We start from the raw sequence: 22,734 nt of genomic DNA on the forward strand, positions 1-22,734 counted from the left end.
AATTTACTTTAAATAGGTCAAGTTCTCATCTAAATAAAAGCTGATTACTTCCAGTGAACCAATGGAAACCACTACTAACCTGGATATTTGTAGTAGAGTACTTGAATAACTATGGCCTGCTCAGATGTGACGCCGAAAGATTTCTGACTAAAACAGATGAGGAAATGGTTGTCCACATATTGAAATTTCCAAAACACCAATATTCTAGAAGTTTTACTGGATTTTATAAACCAAGTAATACTTTTTTTTTAAGAAAGTGATGTTCAAAACAAACAGGAACTGACATCATTCTAAGGGGGGGGGGGGGGAAGAAAAAGTTAATGCAGAATTTTAAGTGTGGTTTCTATTCTGGATACAAAATTTGTTTAAAAATGGCAAGTACCTTGTTTTAATCCTCTAATTATCACATTTTTCTCAAACTCTCCTACAATGTGGGCAAAAGGAAATGAGTTCCAAAGTCTGTATTCTTGAAAAGAATAGATGGAGTGGAAGGTCTTTGTGGAATCGACAGGATGGATGAGATGGTCACAGGTAGGAGTTTAAAGAGATTAAATCTTGCATGGACCCCAAAGCTACTGTATGATTCATCTGAACTCAGAAATAAGCTGCAAATTTAAATTTAATTTGCAACACAGTAGAAGCTGTTTCTGCCCATCGAAACCCAGGCTTCCCAATTGCGCCCGATTAAACCCACATTTTGGAGGGTGGGAGGAAATTGGAAACCCACGGTCACGGGGAGAATGTACAATCTCTTTGCAGACAGCGTTGGATTTGAACATGGGTCGTTGGCGCTGTAAGTGTTGCTAACCCCGTGCCGCCCTAAATCCCCTCCAATAGTGGAAAACAGAAAGAAATTAGCCCATTGAGATGGATTTGAAGATGCTACAGTTCAAGGGTGTTGCTAATGGACATCATGGGCCTGACAATTACTGACTTGAATTAGTCACGTTTGCCTTAGCAGCATGGGAGCATTTTCCTCCTCGAACAGTAAATCACCAAATTAAACACAATATAAACTTGGAAGGAACAATGCTGGTGGGACGTGAAGAATATTTTTTTAATGCAGTAAAACGGAGTGACCTGTTGGCAAGAGAGATGTGAGTGACAGGCCCAACTTGGACAGGCTTTCAGTAAATGGGGGTGGGGGAAGAGAGTCATGTCCTCTATGGGTAACCATAAAGTATCCATCTTGCAGAGAGAGAGCAACTTGAAGGTGGAGGTTTTGCAGGTTTTCAAGGCAATGAGTGAATTGTCCAAGTGTGTGTGGAATTTGATCCTTCCGATCAGGTATGACATGACTACAATTATCTACATGAGTAATGAATGCAACTTCTATATATGTGGACTTTATCTGCTTAAAGAAATTGGGTAAAAATAAACTAGAGCACACTACATGCTGTGTTTACATCACGGCTTGGCTTAATTACAGCACCATGTGTATTAAAACATGTCATTTACAGTAAGCATGCCTGTTCTTATTAATAGTTCTGAGTCACAAATACATTCACTTTTATTAGGAATTCTGAGAGAATCTTCATTTCTATTTCCACTGTTAACTGTAGATGTCTTTTTGCACTGGATCATCAGGAGCCCAGATCCAAAAATGCCCGTTACGTGCAGCAGGCTAACTAAGCAATGAAAAATCAACATGTTCTGTGCTGCTATGACGTTCAGATGCAATTTCCTGGAACTGCATTAGGAAAAATCAATGAAGTGACATCTATTTGTTTCAAGAACTTCACCCAAAAATGGAAATGTAAACACATCATATAATTTTTTTCATTTATCCTCTGATTGCCAACTGAGTGTCGTCAATGGTCATTAGTTACATGTGGGCCTCATTCCCTTTTAAGAATCCAAGATATTTTGATCTCTCACATTCAGGTTTCTGAGATTATAGTGCGGCAGCAGACAGACAGATCAAAGACCTGTGCTTTCCACCTGCAGCACTTCCCATTGTAATTAGGTTGTACGGGATGGAAAATCTTTTGACTTCTGTTGGCAGGAGACACTTCCCATGAAAATTCTGACGGTGCCCATAAAACAAGAATTGGAGCAAACACAACATTCAAATGGTGTCTTCTGCAATTCCTGAGAGAGGCTTTGGGAAATTACTAGAAAACCAAAATGCCGGAGAAGTTCAGCAGGTCAAACAGATTGCTGTGATTTTTAAACCTGAGGTAACATTGTAAAGAGCATGAAGGAAGTTCCATTGAAGAAGTAAAACTATTACTCCGGTAATTTTACAAATTTTAACTTTCCAAGTAACTAATTAAAATAGTACAGTAATTGAGCTAGAACATTATGCGATAAAAGATCGTAACTTTATTGGCCAAATACTGAAAGGTAATTTTTGATATCTTACTGTAAGAAAACGTTTGTAATTGGAACCAAGTGCGGATCGAGTTTATCCTGTTTAGTATCCCGACTGATCTTGTAGGGCAGCCAATATATACAGCAAGTCCCCCTTTTGCATTTAGTTAAAAATATTTTGAGTTATGGTGTTAAGATATTGATATTTTAAAGTTTAAGTTGTCAATTCTTTGAACCCTTTGTTTTATTGTGGACTTCAGTTGATGACTAGATGACTAACAGGATTTGCAAGGATTTTTTTTTAAGGCTTTGTTTTGGGAATTCGCTGAAGATGTTGGTTTTTGTGATATTGTTCCTAACAGCAAGAGTTGAGATGATCAGATCACTCTCCTATTAGACACTTCTATCATAGAGATTGATTTATGCAAATAACTCTCAATGTAATGTAATTTTTATTTAGCCTGGCACTTAAACCATTTTCTGAGTAAATGGACATGGTTTGTTGTGAACCCAAGAAATGTAGGAAAGGGAAATCATAAAGCAATTCCCCTCAACAAGTATACCATTTTGGGTACTGTTTGGGTTGCGGCGGGGAATCGACCTACCAGCCACGAGCCATGGAGATCAGGCCTCTGGCACAGAGTTGGTCACGAAGGTTCAGACGCTAGGAATTCATGGTGAAGTCATGAACTGGATTCGACAATGGCTGGATGGGAGTAGGGGTGGATAATGGCTTCTCAGATTGGAGGCCGGTGACTAGTGGTGTGCCTTAAGGATCAGGTCTGGGACCATTGTTGTTTGTCATCAACAGTATATCATTGACCTGGATGATAATGTGGTAAACTGGGTCAGCAAGTTTGCAGATGACACTAAGATTGTAGGTGTTATGGACATCAAAGTAGGTTTTCAAAGCTTGCAGAGAGATCTGCACCAGCTGAAAAAATAAGCTGAAAAATGGCAGATGGAATGTAATGCAGACAAGTGTGCATTTTGGAAAAACAAACGAAGAAGGGATGTATATTGGGGAATGGCAAGGCAATGAGGAGTGCAGTAGAGCACAGGAATCTGGGAATACATAATTCCCTGAAACTGGCGTCATAGGTGGATAGGGTTGTTAAGAGAGCATTTGGCAATAAGATAGAGACAGTGCAGAGAAGATTTACTTGGACATTGCCAGACTTCAGGAACTGAGTTATAGGGAAAGGTTAAACAGATTAGGACTTTATTCCCAGGAGCATAGATTGGGGGAGATTTGATAGAGGGTATTTAAAATTATGAGGAAAATAGACCGAGTAAATGTAGAAAGGATTTTTTTTTCACTGAGGGTAGGTGAGATACAAACCAGAGGACGTGGGTTAGGAGTGAAAGGAGCTGCCAGCTAAGGAGGTGAATGCGGCCTCAACGTTAACATTTAATAAGTATTTGGACAGGTACATGGATAGGAGAGGTACGGACTGGGTGCGGGTCAGTAGGACTAAGCAGAGAAAATCATTTGGCACGGACTAGAAGGGCCGAAGTGGCCTGTTTCTGTGCTGTAGTGTCCTATGGTACTAACTCCTTTGTTCTTAGTTCATTTAATTTAGAAAGAATGGCATAAAAGATGAAGTACTGCTGAGTCATTTTGATTTTGACTGTCAAAATTTTAAATGATTATGACCCATTATTTTTCTCATTAGTTTGGACATAACATGGCCAATCAGTACTTCATCCTTTCTCTTTTTCTGACACTGTCAAAAAAGCACATGGCCTCACTTGGAGTAAGGAATACAGATTTCGGTTCTTCATTTAAGAAATGTTGTGCTGGCATTGGAAAGGATTCAGGGAAGACTTACCAGGATGATACCTGGAATGAAAGGAACGTTTGGCTGCTCTTGGAGTTCAGAAGAATGAGGGGGGAACTCGTAGAAGGATTTTGAAGGTTGAAAGGTCTGGACAGAGTAGATGTGGCAAAATTGTTTCCTGTGGTAGGGGAGTCTAGGACAACAGGGCACAACTTCAGGATTGAAGGACGCCCGTTTAAAACAAAGATGCGGAGGAATTTCTTCAGTCAGAGTGGTGAACCCCTGGAATATGCTGTGGAAGCTAAATCATTAGGTTTATTTAAGGCAGAAAGGCATCAGGTTGGGGGGGGTGGGGGACGGTGAAGCCGACCAACTTTACCATTTGCATCTGTCTACCACATAGGAGCATGGGCAGAAATCAGGGCACAATTTACATCCCAACTCTCCTGGCCAGGGATAGGTATTTGAAAACTTAAAACTAGTGGTATTCATTGGTGTCAAATCCCTACACGATTACAATGCTGTTGTTGAGTTAGATGAAAGTGGCGCTAATACAGTGTCTACAAAACACATTCACCCGTGCACTCAGAAAGTAAAATGAAACTCGCCCCAGATCCTGCCCATAATTCTTTCCCACTCTCATATTTCTCATTATTTTTGAAAAATAAAAAGGAGGCCATTTGGCCCACTGAATCTATGCAGACACCAGGAGCAGTCTCATTACTCCTGGGTAATGAAAAATTAGAACATGTAGCACAGTAACAGGTCATTTTGGTCCATGAGTCTGTGCCACCCAATTGACACCCCATTAACCTACACCCTGATCAGTTTTGAACGGTGGGAGGAAACTGAAGCCCACAGAGAAAACCCACACAGACATGGGGAGAACGTACAAACTCTTTACTGACAGCATGGGTTCAGAACCCCTGTCTAGTTCCGATCGCTAGCACTGTAAAGACGTTGGGCTAACCGCTACCCCAACCGTGCTTGAAACGTTTAAAGTCTATTCCAGTGCTGCACAGATTGCAAGGTGGGAAAGCACAAAGGGACTGCATAGTTGATGACCGTCAGAGAACAAGTGATGGGACAGAGGTATCATGGAGCCAGTAGGACCCACTCCCGTGTCTGGCTCAGACTGAACACTGCATTTGCACTCTATTCGTCCGGGGTGAAAGGAATCGAGATAGCCTGGAGAGGAGGCTATCAGACTTGAGTGCAGCTCTCTGAACCTCACCGAAAAATGGTAGCTGAGAAAAGGACAATAGTTGTTCCCAACTACAACTTTAATACGACAGTTATGAGAATTTAAAACGTTAAAAAATATAATTTAGAGAGACAACAGGTCCACGAGTCCATGCCGCCCAATTACACCCCAGGTGACCAATTATCCTAGGAATCCTGTACGTCTTTGGAATGTGGTTAAAAAAAACTGGAGCACCCAAAGGAAACCCTCGCAGACATGGGGAGCACCTACAAACTTGGAAGATTTGGTGCTGTGAAAGCGTTGCCCGAACTGCTACATTAACCGTGCCACCCTAAAACTTACTGCAACATTCTGAACTTCCTCCTGACTTGCCAATAGTTGTGGAGTTTTCAATTTTCATTGTTATATCACGTAGATAACATTAAACACTTCCTTGTTTGGTGATTTATGGATAATAATGGTGATGTCACCCTGGATAAAGGTTAAAAGTCTTTGGGGAGGTGGGGAAGCCAATTGTTGATATTTCTTCTTCATTTTAATGTTTTCCATTGTTTACTGTTGAATATTTAAGTGGTTTGGAATCAAAAGTAATACACATTCTTCAGGAATAATTTGTTGTCCTCATTCAGCTTCTAAAAATGAGATCTAATAATAGTCAATTCTAAAAAGTTACAAAAAAATCCAGTGAATACCATGATGCTTTGGAAACAATCTCAAATGGCTTTTGATATATTCTCATTCTTTAATTAAGCCCATTAAAAAAAAATTACTTCACTAAACCAATTACTTAAATGTGTTTCTACTGTATGAATTGTAGGATTGCAATTTTAAAAAATCTGTAACTTCCTTTATGCTAAACATACTGAGAGCAACATTAAATTTCTACAGTGATAACATTTTGTCATAATTTTTCAGAAAAAGAGGAGCATATTCTGGTCTAAAATTACAGGTCAACCCTTTCAGATGTAACACTCTTCAGGTAGGCAAGGTTTTATAACATGTGGAACTTTCCTGTTCACAGTAGAGAACCCTGGAAAACTAACTGGTGTGGGTTTTAAACCTGTATAGATAATTATCATAATGCCATAACACTTGCATTTTATCTTGAAATTCTCTTTTAGGTTTTTCCAATTTCAGATTTATTGTCTGAGAACCTTGAGTTTTTTTTCCTGCTGGCAAAATTCGAGAAAACAGGATTTAGTATGGTCTATTTCCTACCTCTTTCCTCATGTTGCTACCAAGTATGTTTAAATAAACCATTTTGGTCTATACCTTGGGAAGCTCCACTTAAAAGTTGTGTTTCTTGTGGATATCTTGTATGCAATTAAGGATTTATTAATCCCTCAGGCTTTGAATCCTTTTGAAGGTCTGGACATTTTTTGGTTAAATATTCACAGTTTGGTCATTGAGATTTTATAATTTTAGTGGTCTGGCCGAGGTGCACTCGAGCTCTTTTTAAATATAATGGCTATTCATGAGCACCAACTGTGGTCAAAAGAATATTCCAGCCAGACCCAAAGTGCTTATTAAACCCAGAAATGGCATGGTATGCAGAAGGATCATGTCATTTATAAATGACAATCAACTCTCTCAACAGTTGACCTCTTCCTATTTTAATCCCAAGGGTTGTAGCATATTCCCAAATTGTCAACAGGATAAAAATATACAACCACAACCTAAAAAGTTGCCATTATATTTCACCATGTTTCATTAGTTTCTCTTCAGCTTTTCTTTGAAGTTACAGTTCAACGCTCTTTCGTTTCAGAATCACAGGGTTCTCCCACTGTTACCGAGGTGTATTCCACAGCAACAGGAGAAGGTAAAGATTCGTCACCTTCAACCTCGGAAGACAATGGCTTTACTCGTGCACCAAGCGCACATTCTGTCGATGAAAGGTAATTTATGCTCCTCCAGATCTGAAAAACAGAAGTCAATAACACACAGATAGGTAACTCGTAACACCGAAGCAAGAGAACACGTGATCTTGGCGAAGCAATGAGAGTGCTCGCAGCAATGAAGTTTAATGATAAATAATGGCGGTTGGAGAATTCAAATCTGAGGCTAAAATGAATTGCAAGTGAAATGACAACCAAGCATGTTGGAGAAAGACAGCAGGTCAAGCAGTGGACTTTATATAGAAGAGATAAAGATGCATAATCAACGTTGTGAGCCAAATGTAGACAGGCACCTAAATAAAATGGGTGGCGGGGGGGAGGAGAGATGGCTTTGTGAATGGATGGGGGTGGAGGAAATGCTCACAGATAATTTGGTGTTGCTCCTCCAATTTTTCTGTAAATTAAATTTAAAGTAAATCACCACCTAAAATTCCATCTGGGCGTACTCCAACCAGATGGCAATGACATCGACTTCTGGTTTCTGCTATACCATTCCTCCTTCTCTCATTTATCCCTCTGTCCCTTCCCCTTGTTTGCTGTCATGCCCTCCTCATCCACCAATTACCACTAGCCTGAGGGACGATGCTCCTTTCCTTGCCCCTCCTCTCCACCATTTTGTTCAGGCCCCTGCCTACATTTTGCTCATAACTTGATGAAGGGGTTAGGCCCGAAGCATTGGTTATGCATCTTTGCTATATAAAGTTTGCTGTTTGGCCTGGTGAATTTCTCTAGCATTGTATTTTTACTTCAGTTACGGCATCTGCAGATTTTCATGTTTTACTCCACTGTGATATCATGTTGTTCTAGAAAACTTCAAGGACTACTGGTTATTATTTAAATGTTGGACAGAACATTTGTTTGAATGCATCAAGCTGGCAAAAAGAGGCTTCTGAGCTGGGACATAAAGATAGATTTGTTGCAGAGAGCTATCCATCTGCGGTGGTGAGGGCAAGTAATTTTCCTTTGTAATACGATGGAAGTTTTTAGTGGAGTGATTTTAGTTTTGCATAGTTTCTGAATCTCACTTTATGTTCAAAGAACTCTCCTGCGCACAATTGCAAATTTAAAAAATAAACACAAAGACACTGGTTTCTTTTGGATGTTCTATGGAATTGGGAAAATTCTGCATTCACTTGGAGAAAATGCATCAACTATTCATCTTAAAAGCACCCAGGTGTTCTTTGAACTGAAAAATCATCCCCGTGTTGTCAGTCTCAGCAGTACACCCCACCGATTAATTGTAAAGAATAATTCTGAAACCTACTCAAATATAGTCAAAACCTAATGTGAATTATTGTACAATGTTGAAATTTTGCCCACAATTCTTATCTTGGATATAAATAAATCGATGCACATTCAATTGTACTAACTATTTTTGTAAGACAATTATTAGTTTCACCCGGATGCCTCTTCCACTACAAAGGTACTTGATTTAGAGATGATTTAAGCTTGTATTTTGTCCCATGCCATTTTGTTACATGATTTAGTTCACTTATTCCCTTTTGAAAAGTTTGAGTATTGCAAACATTTCCTTCCAGAATAATGAAAGGAATTCCTTACAACATACAAACTGATGACCTATTAACTGTAGGTGTTGCCCACAGGTTAACCAAAGTGACGAGTGAAAATGAAATGGCATTTAATTTGCCTTGCGATGGGAATGTGGTAGCAGGCAATTAAATTGCACACTCTGCAACATCATACCTTCCTCTCCGAATGTTCCTTTCCAAGGTAGGAGTAGAGAGATCCAAAAACAAAATTAGTTTCCAAGTTCTCAAGAGACGACAGAACGTGCAATAATGAAACGTCACACAACCAAATGTGAACACACCTCATAAGCCTGTTGACGATTCTTGAGCTGGCGTACTGGATGTTGAAAATCTCACTAAGTATTCCTGTTGCTTTCAAGAACCCCAACATTGCTTGTTTAAAAAGCCCTTTCTCTCTGAGCAAAGGAACAAAGCAGTTACCCAAACTTCAGGCCTATTTCCTTCTGATCGGAATCTTGATCCCCATTGCAATTGGCTAATTTTGGAAACCACCTTTTATAAATTTTTTTTTTTAACATTTACAGCTCTCAAGAAAATGAATAATCTTGATCCTCATTTAAAATAAAATCCTGTCGAAGGCAAATTGAAATACCAAAAAGGGCAACTTTGCTTCCACAAATACTTAACTGAATCTAGACAGCACTGAACAATGAGTATTTTTAATATTAATACATAATAAATAAGGAAGTAATCTTTAACTCCACTTCTGAAAACATAGAACAATTTAAAATAAAATAACAAATTAATCTGGATCAGGACGAAAATGTTAAGGTTTAATGCAAGAATATATAATGGCTAGAATCTGATCTTTGACGGCGATGATTTAGTTGTTCACATTTAGCTTGTATGAAAACCAGGCTCTCAATAGAGCAGCATCATGCACTGTTGGTACAGCCGCGACCAGAGATTTATCCCACAGCAAGTACTGCACTGTTTAGTACTGAAATTTTCAATTTTGTTCTTAGAGCTACAACTATTAGCTGTCACTTGAAAAGATGCTTCCCAAACAGAATCGCTGCAGAAACAAATGAAAGCTAGAAACAAACATGGGAATAATTAGAAATAATTCACAAACAGCCACATGGTCAGAAATGAAAAGAAAGCACACTGTAGTTGTCACCTCCCCTTGGCTTCGTGTGGTACAAAGGGTGCATTGAAAATAATTATTTGATGAATTCATTTGCCTCCAACAATAAAATATTCCCTTGGTTAGGAAGTCTCCTCTCAGCTGTCACTAACCAGCCACATATTTTATGCAAAACATTTTAATTAATTGGAAGTTGTGGTGAATGAATGAGCAGGAGGTGGAGATCGGGGTCAATTATAGGATTTACCAGACTGGGACTTCAATGTGCTACAAAGATCTAGTTGTCTCACAACTGCCCTATTGATCTTTGCCCTTGGACAATGCGGACATTTTGCCAGCTTCATTGCTGGGGGAATTGTGCCTTTGATGCATCTCTGATAAGGAAAATTGTATCAAATGACACATTTCTGGTAAGTTTCCAGTCAGAATCCCTGGTAATAAAAATCTTTTTTTTTTAAAAAAACATTTAGACATGCAGCACAGAAGCAGGTCGTTTCGGCCCACGACCCCGTGCCACCCAGTTACACCTGATTGACCCCAACTCCCATACATTTTGAATGTTCAAGGGGTGCGCATTTTAAATTGGACGGTGCTAGATTTTCTTCCTAGAAAATCCAAAATTTGAGAAGTTTATAGACTATAGGAAAAGCATTTCAAATCTGCATATTGAAGCAAACAGTGCAAGAAATTCTCAACGTTTCAAATAGCAAACAGATCTTAAGTGTCCAATAGTCAGACAGCTCGCCCACTGATTAAAAGTTCTCAGACCATTAAATAAATTTGTAAAGTATTCTATTGTTTCACCAGATCTTTTGCCAATTATTCCAAAACTGTGATCTCTTGGTTACTGACTTAATGGAGGGATTTCCCAATTTACCCTATTAAATCCCCTCAGAATTTTGAAATTCTCTCCTCTAATTTAAGTTGTTCATTATAAGCTTCTCCAAGCTCCACCAAACCAAATCCTCAGTAAAATTTGTAAAATATATGGATATCTTAAGCCTTGACATCCTACCTAATGTCTAGACATATCGGCAAGTCCAATCAATATGAGGTGACTGTCCTTAATTATGTAAAATTGTCTTAAAATTTTTCAGGGTTTGATTATTATTCTTCAGCTCTTCTCAGCAATGGCTTTGTATCCTTGACCCAGAATTCCCATGAAAGGTTATGGTGCACTCAGTAAACCATTTAATATTCAACTGCCAGGTTAAAGAATGAGTATTATTGCAGTAAGATAGTTATTATTTTAAATATTCCACTCATACAGTACTTCATGCTAAATCTATTGTACTTGTGGTGTGTTTATGTGGAAAAAAATGTTTTAAAGCACTACTGGCCAATACATAGATGCTACATTTTCACTAATCATATTTTAGTAATACACTGGATTAATGGCTGAACATTTACAACATTGTCAATTGCCGAGACTGATGCTGTTCCCAATAATGGAGCTCGTAATTTCTGCATGTATTGTAAAGCGCATCAATGCTTGGCCAGTAATAAAGGCATTGCATAAGAATTTCTCAGACATGCTCCCAGAGTTTCACATTTCAATATCACGTGAAAGCAGTAATTCCATTCCATGCAAGTATAGTTACACTATTTATTTTTGAAAGAAAACTAGAAATTCTGCTGTAGACGCAAAGAATTATAAATAGACATGTTTTTTTTTCTCTTGTTTGTCCAGATCAGGCCTTTTCATGCTCGGGTCAAAAACCGAAGTGTATCAGAGACAATAGTACATGTTCAGACAGCGAGAGAACCCACAGCAGAGCGTCAGAGAATCGTGGCGGTAAGTGTGACATTTGTTGCCATATTGTCTACACAACAACCGGATTTTATTCCACAGGCGATCAAATTTATTTGTTTTATCTGCTCTTGATGGGTTTCCTTTAATATAACTTGAACATATTTGGCAACCCAATCCTGCAATTGCTTTTAATTAAATATTTTAATGACTTTCATTCAACTTTTGCTTGTTATCATATTCTTGCAACTTGGACATAGAAAAGTCTCAAATGCAAGTTTTCAGAATTGGGTGAGAGGAATAAGAAGTTTCAGTGAATGTGCGCAGTTCTGGTCGATTGTGTGGAGTTCTAGTCACCTGACTACAGGAAGGATAGCTGTAAGATTGAAAGAGTGCAGAGAAGATTTACTAGGATGTTGCTGGGTTACAGGGAAAGATTAAACTTGTGAGGACTTTATTCCTTGGAGTGAGGAAGAATGAAGGGATAATTGTAAGCCTCCTACAAGATTGAGGTATAGGCAGAGTGGATATGAATATTCCACTTAGGTTATGGGAGATAAATACGAAGGGTCATAGTTTTAAGCTGAAGGGGAAAAGGTTTTGGGGGAAGTTCTTCACTCAGAGAGTGGTGGAGTGTGGAACACTCGTGTGTTTTAAGAATAAATTGGATAGGTACATGGATGGGAGAGGCCTGGAAAGTTTTGGAATGGGAGCAGGTCAGTGGAACTAGGGAGATGATAATTGGCATAGATTAGAGGGGCTGAATGGCCGGTTTTCTGTGCTGCAGGGTTCTAGGTCAAATCAATTGATATAAATGAAAGAATAATCTGCTTCAATTAATGGTAGATCACATCCGGTTTATAAGCTGAAGGGAAATTTGGATTTGATTGCTTGTAAACTTAATTATCAGGTGCAGGAGGGTACCATTTAGCCCAAGGAGAAAAGGTAATGGAAACCCTTGCTTTATTTACTGTCCAATCATTGTGTCTACTGCAGAATCTAAGCACAAAAACATTTGGGTGTTAACTTCAGAATGGAGTAAAGTAGGAAGTAGTCAGGAAGAGGCATGCTTGTCGCTTACTTAAATCCCCATCCAGTACCCCCTAGGACAATGGCAGCCACCAGGATGGCGCCTGCGATGGACCCTATAATGATATTGGTACCACTAGGACCTGTGACAAAAAGGAGGGGGAACGAAACCATGGGAACACACATGTCAGAATCAAAGCACTAACTTTTCAGAGACATCCCTATTATATCTTCACGCATCGCTTACTGTGGGCCCAGATGTTTGCATTAAATAACATGTCCTATTTGGCACCAATTTTTTCTTTGGAAGACTGTGGAGAAAAAAAGTACAAATGTTCAAGCTTAAAGACACTAGCCAAATGTCAAATGAAAAGCAAAGAAAATACGAGTAAAGACCCCTTGTGTAGAACATTACATTACAGCACAGTACAGGCCCTTCAGCCCACGACGTTGTACCAACCTCACGACACTCTTAGTTTTCCACACCTGCATGTTCCCAGCAGTTAACTAACGAGGCTCATTGCCACTGTCAACTCTGGCATGGATGTGGGGTGAAGAAAATTCAATCAAAACTATGTTTCTTGGACCCTTACTATGACATCTCCCACTGCCACCCATCCTCCATCTTAGAGTTTAGCAACTCTTATTAACTTCATCTCAAGATGGCTGCAAACTATTTTTGCCTGTTTACACTTCTACTGGTGGAATATCACTTTCTCCAACCATAAAGCGCATGCATTTCAATCAATCTGTTTGTCATTAAAAGTTTCCATCGCATTCTTGAACTTCCAACATACAATTGTTACTATTCCCGACAACAATTTGCTGTACAGGGTAAAGAAGGTTACAGCAAGGATATAGATCAGTTGGCAATTTGTTCAGAGAAATGGCAGATAGTCTAATCCAGATATGCATGAGGTGTTGCATTCTGGGAGGTCAAATTCAACAAGGAAATACAGAGTAAATGGCACAGGGTAGGCGGGGGGGAGCGTTCCCAAATGAGTTATTGCGCCCCTCCCACCCACCGTACTAGTGTGACTAGGGAGTTGCGGACCGCACCGGGTCACGCCATCAGAGGGGGGTGGCACCAAAATGAATCGTGTGGTTTCGTCTCCGTGCGCTATAAGGACACGTGTTTGTCTAAAATGCCACAGGGAGGGGAACAGCGCGATGGGCGGACCGTTCCAGATATAGCACCCTCTCCTCATTTTAAGGGTTTGCTTAAAGTGGGATGTGAGTGGGAAGGTTGAGAACCACTGCACTAGACCCAATTGTTACTGAAATATTTTGCTTGAGAAAAATTGTCATTGGCCCATTTCCTTTGGAGTGATGAAACTGTGCACATAACGAGTCAATTAAGTACAATTAAAACACTGGTTTTCAAACTTCTTTCCACCCACCTACCACATTAAGCAATCCCTTACTAATGACAGAGCACCTGTGGCATAGGGAATACTTAAAGTGGTAGGTGAGTGGAAAGAAAAAGGGTGAGAACCACTGGAGTAGATGTTTTGTGACCGACTGTTTTTCCAGCACTTGTCTACTTTCCTGTTTAAGATATTCTAATTTTGTTGATTTTTTTACAATGAACCAAGCTTAATATTTTGAAAATGTAAATTAGTAGTTTCTGCACTCTTTATATGTGAAAACATTTGGTTGCATACAGACCCTTGTACTGTCCTTCTGTATCCTCAGCTGGAGTTGGTTCAGGGTATGGGTCAAAAATGCTGCAGTCTTTTCCTGTCCATTCATGGGCACATATACATTTTGCCTCATTACTGCACACCTACAAAGAAAGTGCAACCACTTCATTTCATTCTTTAAACAATGCCCTTGTCTAATCCAGTATGAATGAAAAGAGCAAGCAGCAAAACTATGGAACTTTAATAGTTGAATTTTGTGGACCAATTTTTTAGAGGGTTGACTATTACACGTGGACTACTTTTGACCTCAGTAAGTACCTGCATTGTTTGAGGTGTGCGGCTGGGGTATAGGCGAGAGTTTGGGATGTTGGAAGCTCTGCTGGGGCCAAAATAGAGGTTTTGCATGGTATAGACTATTTTGTGTATATAAGTACACATATATCACCTTTATAATAATGAAGTTATTTTCAAATCAATAAATTGGCTGAAATGTGGTAGTTCAGTACAGAATTTCAAGGGTTACAGGGAGAAAGCCGGGGAGTGGGTGGATGGATCAGCTCATGGTTAGAATGACAGAGCAGACTCGATGGACCAATGGGTCGACTTCTGCTCCTAGATCTTGTGATATCCACCTATGACTTCTTACCTGTTAGTCTGTATTCTTCCCTTTCCCCCACCCAATCTTTTTATTCGGCTGCTTACCTGCTTTTTGCTCATCTCTTGATAAGGGCTAAGGCCTGAAACATTGATTACCCTTTACTTGCTAAAGATGGGGGCTTTGCTGACTGTCCGTTTTCTATTATGTTTCAGAGTCGGAGCAGCTTTTGTGGAGTGTTGGTTCCTCAGGCCTTGTCATTGGAGTACAAGATACATTGACCCAGCACTGGACCAGTTAAGTGTGGGTAAGTTAAGCATGGGCAGGGAGCCAACACCAGCAATGGACAGAATGTAGCAGTGATGGTGTGCTGTGCTCCACCTCTGAAAACTAATTCTATTCAATAGAAAATAGATGGAATGAACAAGTGAGAGTGGTGGAACATTATATGGGGGCAGAGCATTATTTTTGAGTTAGGTTTTTACCCCCCCCCCCCCCCCCCCCCACAAGAAGTTCCATGGAGTACTAGTTGGGGCTGTAGTTGACAGTGGTAAGCTAAACTAAGGGAGGTGTTCAGTTGTGCTGTTGAAAGGCTTGATGAATCTGATGGCCTCCTTCTGCTCATCAGTGTTGTATATTTATAATCTGGATAACATTGGCACAAATTGAAGGTTTTGTCTGTTTTGTGTAGGTCTCCTCCCCTTGTTGGGGTTTCATTTTCAAACATGCAACATATCAAATTGATCACTGGTCGAAATAGACTCACTCCAGTGAAATTTTTGGTCATGATTTAATATTACCACCAGAGACAGAAGTAGAATTATTATTAAGTAATAGGGATGTAATGTAAAGAAATCTATTTCCAAAAAAAGGGAGTTCATAAATGGGACGTTGATTTAAATAAACAAATAGATGAACGTAGAGAGAGTATGAAAAGTACAATATAATTGTATTCATCTGTTATATTTATTTAAATTTATTGAATAATATTGTGGAGCCCATATTTACAAACTGTTGGTATTTAAATGTATCTCATATATTCCCTTTCTCCTATTGGCTTCTATGAATAAAAATACATATATATATATTGGAAAGTGATGCTCCTGTTGTGGTTTTCTTGTCCCTAAGTTTGGTGAGGGGGGCAGTTTAGAGGAAGTTTTTCTTTTCCTTTTTTATGTATAAAATACATGTATTTGGATTAAGTTTTAAATATGTTTGTTAAGTGGTTTTATATTATATAAAAAAAGAAATGGACTCACCCCGTGGTTGAAGCAGATTTCTCCAGTTGCACTCTGTGGGCATGAGCTCAGGTTGAAGGCTTGGATGGGAAGGCATTTGTGGTCAAGACACATCATATTCGGTCCACAGGAGGTACCATCTTCTACATAACCAAGATTGGTGCCATCATCCAGTTCAACTTGACCACCCCTGAGAACCACGAGATTGTCCCCTCAGTGCTCAATTTAATCAAGATCACACATTACTCCTCCAATCCAATTTGACTATGGCAATAAGTGTTACACTTTTCCTCACCTTCTGAAGGCATGGGTCCTGGATTTATGATACCCTTCAAAGGCACGTGCGATACTTAGTAAACTATAGTCAACTACACAGCTGCAATTTCAAGCATATATTGCTGGAGACTGCTATCCTGTCTCAAACCCATGACTAATGAGACAACGGCAATACATCAAAGTCAAATCCTTCCCCAAGCATGGTACAGTTGCTCATTCAATCACAACCATTTGTGACTAATGGTTTGATAATACCCTATGGAAGCATCAAAATCACCTCAATCTGCTAAAACAAAATAAACTGTATAAATCCATCTCTTAAGTGCCTGCTTACAGCACAGCAATTTTTATTCGTTTCTCCCAAAATGGACACTGCAAGACCTGCTGAGATCCCTCAGCATTTCTGAGTTCTTTCTACAATCAGAGTATTTGCAGACTTTTGTGTTTCACCTTGTAATACTGTGGAATGGGAGATGCATTAGAAGTATTCCACTTTAATTATTTAAAAGTAATTTAAGTCTAATAATCTCTCATAGTTCAGCAACCTAATTATAATGTGCCTATATGATTAGCCTTTAATATATTTCGAGGGAGGTTGAAGGTTATGCAGGAACCAGTTACTATATTTTAAAATTCAGCATTATTTCTGCATGCCCAGACTAGTCAAAATGCAGTTGGATTATTACCTGCAATCCATGTACTTGTTTTGATGGTATAAAATCAGGCTCGTAATGTCCCCTTTGAGAACTCCACGTCTTGGAGGCTGAGTGATATTGGAACAGAAAAGATAACCGCAAAGAACATCCCTATATAAAACAAGGAGAATTCAGTTACTAATCTCTGGAAAAAAAAATCCCAATTAAGACTCAAGATGATCCTTTCATGTACATGTATAATAAATGAGCCATTATTTCTTCAAAACAATGAGTGTGGAGGCACAAGTGGTTCTGCCAGTTTGAAAAGCACAGATAACCCTTCTTCACCTTAACCTCCAAGACAATAGTTATGTTGAAGGGTTATTGGTCCACATGCATACATTTGGCCTGGGGTATGAAGGATGAGCACGTGCCCTTTTAAATCGCAACAAAGAAATTACCATATATGCCAGTGTATAAGACCATGCCCAGAATTTCCACTTACCATGTAGGTTTTGAGTTATACTCGCTCAATAAGACCACCCCAAGTCTGGGATTTACCACTAACCAGTGGAGTGATGCTGTCACAATATTTTAAAAGCAAATGGCCCAGTAAAGTTTTAAATTCTATTAGCATAAACCACCATTAGCCCCAGGATAACCCCCCGGGGGGGGGTTTGTGCTGAGACTTCACTGTCAAAGCTCAGATTTCATACTTGGTGTACAAGACAACCCCTGGGTTTGGGGTGACATTTTTTAAGATTCAGTCTCGTCTTATACACCGACATGTACAGTATCATTCATGTCCTTGTTTGGGCCATGTATTCAATACTCAATACTCAACAAGAAGCAGTGACTCCAGGAGAGAAATGGACAATGAAAGAAAAAACAAAAACTACTGACATGGCAGAATATAACATTTGCCGCCTGTGGGACCTGACTTGAAGGAACAGGCATGAATGAATGAAAGACCCAGATATTTATGGTTTTTGAAAGCCAAGGACAACAATTGCCCCTGGGTTGCAGGTGGTAGGATCCAATGAGTGATATTTAAAATGATGTTCAGCAGTCGGGAAAGTTGGTGATGGAGTGAGATGAATTTGAGAGCAGCACATAGGTAATGAAGTTAAATCATCTACTTTCCCAAAAGCCCAACTGACCCTGGAGCAAGATAACAAAGAAGGCAGTGAAGACTGCTGCCTTCCAGTTCTACCAAACAAGCAACAAATGTAAAAGAAATTGATAACAGCACATATAGCACCAGGGATATGGGGATTTTTCTGTGTAACTAATTTTCATCTGTTACAATGAGCCAAATGACCTTCCTTTGTTTCATCGATTTTCTTTGATTCGTATGGAAAGGAAGGGTGAAAGATAATGATCACCAATTCATGGGTTGGGAAAAGCTGGGGCTATTCTGGACCTCACTGTAGGCTTGGGCTAAACATTTTGAAAAGGGGAAGCTCACTCAGGAGGGTGTCTACACTAAGTACCTATAACCATATAACAATTACAGTACGGAAACAGGCCATATTGGCCTTTCTAGTCCGCACCGATTTAAGTGAAACTCCACTAGCTCCACCTACCCCTGCTCCCTGCCCATAACCTTCCAAGCCCCTCATATCCATGTACTCATCCAACCTCCTCTTAAATGACCACCTCTTACGGAAGGTCATTCCACTCAGTATGTCGGGGTGGAATCGGCCAAAATTTTTAGGAATGTTGGACACAAAGTCAAATAACAAGATTGTTTATCTTGTCCTGGATACAAAGACACCAAAGAGAAAGGACAAACACAACCCCAATGAAACAACAAAGTCCAAGTATATTGTTGCTTGAGGCCAGAGATGTTAGTTAAATAGTAGCTACTTACAGCTTGCTACACTGAAGCCAGTTTTGACCATCTTTTCCACAGTTTCCTTTTTCAGTTCCCTCCACATTCAGCTTATCGTAACAGAACCGCTCTGCAGAAGCTTAAGCAAAAGCAAATGTTTGTTTTCAGTCTAATAGTTTTTCACAAATTATTTCCCAAGGTCCACTGGGTTCATGCTCTTATACAAACTATGGCTACAAACAAAAGACAAACATGCTCAGTTCTTGAAAGCGCTTCTACAGTATTACTCTTGTGAAAGGAGTTGCCAGGGATAATGGCCCAAAAGATACACTCTTTTATTGGGAGTTTGGTAGGGAAGTGTTGGAAAGGTACTCCCTGCAGGTCAGCACATCGCTGAGTTCCAAGGTGTGCATTGTAATTCAAGCCAGAGAGTCAGATGCTGATGCATCTGACCCCCTGATCTAGCAATGGACTCACCACAAAGTCCAGGGCATGGATTCAGGATGTGTAGACGCGAGGTGCTGATGCATTATCAATTAACCACATTAGACTAGAAGTACTGACTAGTAGGCTTTAATCAGCTCGTTTCACACGTTGCTGGCCCAGTTACAAGGCAGGTACTGACTTTGGGTGTAACAACCTTTATGGGGATTCCGAGGGGAAGAGTCACAGGTTCAGGCAGCGAGCCAGTCCATACATTACATTCATACAGACGATGCTAACAGCTGTAGCAACAGGTGGAAAATTCTAGTGCAGTCCCATTCATTTGCACGGACTCAACAACTTTGATTGAAAAGATAAATGAAGCTGAGTATTGAAATCTTTGTCATTTTACTTCATGTTAATTTAATTTTAATGTAATTTAGAGATATAGCACAGAGCACAAGGAAGAAGCACAAGGATACTTGGAGCATTTACAGGACCTGACTGAAGGAAAACAGAGAAAAATTAGAAATGCATCTCCAAACTGCAATGATGTTAATCCACCTCTAACTGGGATGAGGGTTAATACACTTGCTTACTGCACTAGTTCAGTCAGATGCCTCCGTCCAATTCAAATGCATACACAAGCTATTTAAAATAAGTGTAAATGGGGGATCCACGACTGAAACCCACGTGGAGTCAAATGTCAGCGTGCAATCAAGAATCTTTGATGTGCACCATGTGGTAACTTGGCAATCACCCCAATGACCAAACAGCTCAGGGTCAGTATGTGGGAAAGTACTTGCTAGTTCTCATAGGACTACTAGTATTTCCCTGAAAAATCCAGGCTAGTGAAGCTGGTATTTCTTGATTAGTTAATTTTTTTTTAGACATACTGCACGGTTACAGGCCATTCCAGCCCACAAGTCCGTGCTGCCAATTACACCCAACTGACCTACAACCCTGTATGTTTTTGAAGGGTGGGAGGAAACCCTCGCAGACACGGGGAAAATGCACAAACTCCTTACAGACAGCACCGGATTTGAACCCCGGTCCCTGGTGCTGTAACAGAGTTGCGCTGACTGCTCCACCTTAATGTAGAAACTTTCACAATATTTTCTAATTTGATATACATTCTGTGTTGCATTGCAAACATCACTGCTCCAAATAACTCAAGCATTCTTAGCAGTGAAAATCATACATAGTAGTGAAAAATTAAAAGAATTCCTTTTTAGTATAATTTTATATAAACGTAATAAGGGTGTTAATGATTTTTAACCATATTTGAAATGAATCAATGATGTGCTTCAGTTCTACTTTTGTTAACATTATATTCAATGTGTATACATTATTCATTATAAAAGGATGATCCACTCTGGGATTGTATGGACTCCAGAGGCACTTGAGCACATACTTACTGCGACCCCAGATGTAATTGCACTGCCTGTCCCTGGTCTGGCATCTGCCGCCATAGCAACGGCCCTGAAAAGAGAGAAATCAAAAGGCTTTAGTGCAGTTACATTAGGATAATTACAGACACTGTTAAACATTTAGGACCCTCCTCCAATGTCGTCTCTAATTTTTAGTAGTGCAAAAATCTTACGTTGTGCATTCTTTTTTTCCCTGTGACGAAAGCCTGTGCGCACTGAACGCTTGTGCAAATGTAAACTTGAAATTGTTTCAAGTTATCTCTCATGGCGAATAAAAGTGTATTGGCATGTTTTAATGTCATACAAGTATTCTATGAAGAAATGTATGTAGTTAAAATTTTATTCTAGACTTTGAAATACATTATTTTAGGGAACTAACCTTTTGTGCGCACATCCATTTCCTGGTTGCAAAACGTGTGCGCGCGCGTTCAGATTAGACTAGGGAACAGTCCCCTCATCCCACTCAGCCATGTTCAAAATAACATCAGATTTCCTATCTTGAATTTTATTTTCTGGCCATTCGTTGACCTGCTATTTTAGTTAAACAGGAAAGTCTGCAGTTACTGGTGATTGTAGTGCAATGCACAAAGGTGCGAGAGCATCTCAGCAGGTTATGCAACATCTTTAGCAAGTAAAGGGTAATCAATGTTCCGGGCCTTAGCCCTTATCAAGAGATGAGCAAAAAGCAGGTAAGCAGCCGAATAAAAAGATTGGGTGGGGGGGGGGGGGGGGGGGGGGGTGGGGGGGAGGGAGGAATACAGGCTAACAGGTGGATATCACAAGATCTAGGAGCAGAAGTCGACTCATTGGTCCATCGAGTCTGCTCCGCTACTCTAACCATGAGCTGATCCATCCACCCACTCAGCCCCGTAACCCTTGATACCTTGACTAATCAAATACCTATCAATCTCTGTCTTAAATACACCCAACAACTTTGCTTCCACAGCCACCTGTGGCAACAAAGTTCCACAGATTCATGATCCTCTGACTAAAGAAATGTTTCCACATCTCGGTTTGAAATTGATGCCCTTTTATCCTGAAGTTGTGCCCTCTTGTCCTTGAATCCTCTACCTTGGGAAACATCCTTGTCACATCTACTCAGTCCAAGCCTTTCAACAGTCTCTATGGAGCCACTCTCCCCCCCCCCCCCCCCCATCCTTCTTTAATGAGTAGAGTCCAAGAGCCAATAATCATTCCTCATAGGCTAAACCTTTCATTCCTGGTATCATTCTAGAAAATCTTCTCCAAACCCTCTCCAGCACCAGCAAGTTGGAAGGGGAGGGGATATTTTAGTGTTCCTTTCTTGGCAGGGTACCTCTCAGCTGGTGTTGCCCACGGAAGTTTCAGTGAGTGATCACATCTGGTTCCTTGGAGCAGGGCATTCAAATCAGTATGAGTAGACGAGAAGGGCCCATACCTACGTGAAGTCAGTGCCAGATGGATACACCCCAGTAATCTGGACATTTTTTCCCCCAGATTGGGCATTTTCCAGTTGCCACCCAGGAGCAGATGGGGCTCAAGCTACAATCAATACACACATGACATACTGTATGTAACTGACATTGGATCAACGTGCCTGAATGCATTTTTGTTTTAAATCAGTGTAGGGCATTGTTCTCAGTTTAAATTAATTTTCTCACAAAATGCCTTCTCCCTGATGGGAGGAGGGTGGAGAGGATGTCCGGGTGTGACACACGCGTCACTAGGTCATTTGCCTTTCCTAGGGAGGGCAGATGTAGATGGAGTTCACAGAGGGGATAGATGTTTGCATTATGTTCTGTGCTGCATTTACTGGCTTCTATAGTTACATCTGATCTTGAACATATCAGCTCCTATACCAAGGTGTGATGCATTCAGCAAGCATGCTCTTGATGGTGGAAGTTGTTGAATTTCCTTAGTGTTTTAAGAAATTAGAGGTACTGGTGCACTTTCTTGACTATACTTGTCCCAGGTCAGGTCATTGGAGATATTTATTCCTATGAACTTGAAGGTGTCCACTCTTTTGACTTCAGTGTCATTTATGTTGAAAGTGGTGTGGATTCTGCCCTGCC

At 40.0% G+C, this 22,734-nt stretch overlaps 1 protein-coding gene and 2 long non-coding RNA genes across 7 annotated transcripts in view; 2 read left to right on the forward strand and 1 right to left on the reverse strand.

The window, feature by feature from the left end:
* The first annotated feature begins 341 nt into the window (after positions 1-341).
* Positions 342-6,277, forward strand: LOC138746551 (uncharacterized). Its single transcript, XR_011347022.1, has 4 exons — positions 342-531; positions 1,196-1,287; positions 1,563-1,756; positions 6,214-6,277. It is a non-coding gene; the product is annotated as an uncharacterized lncRNA (long non-coding RNA).
* The window catches only part of LOC138746547 (disintegrin and metalloproteinase domain-containing protein 11-like), a 113,846-nt gene continuing 92,604 nt past the window's right edge, over positions 1,493-22,734 (reverse strand). For 2 of the 5 annotated variants that reach the window (XM_069904817.1, XM_069904820.1), the window contains 6 exons: positions 20,672-20,735; positions 18,870-18,969; positions 17,048-17,167; positions 16,107-16,275; positions 14,278-14,395; positions 1,493-7,214 (listed from right to left, as the gene is read on the reverse strand). In XM_069904817.1, the coding sequence (XP_069760918.1) occupies positions 7,135-7,214; positions 14,278-14,395; positions 16,107-16,275; positions 17,048-17,167; positions 18,870-18,969; positions 20,672-20,735 (651 nt within the window). In that variant the 3' untranslated portion in view covers positions 1,493-7,134. The other 3 variants (XM_069904818.1, XR_011347020.1, XM_069904819.1) reach the window with 3 other exon arrangements.
* On the forward strand, positions 6,496-15,841 carry LOC138746550 (uncharacterized). Its single transcript, XR_011347021.1, has 4 exons — positions 6,496-7,193; positions 8,001-8,135; positions 11,521-11,625; positions 15,063-15,841. It is a non-coding gene; the product is annotated as an uncharacterized lncRNA (long non-coding RNA).

This window comes from Narcine bancroftii, chromosome 12 (genome assembly GCF_036971445.1).
Source record: "Narcine bancroftii isolate sNarBan1 chromosome 12, sNarBan1.hap1, whole genome shotgun sequence".
Classification (NCBI taxonomy): domain Eukaryota; kingdom Metazoa; phylum Chordata; class Chondrichthyes; order Torpediniformes; family Narcinidae; genus Narcine; species Narcine bancroftii.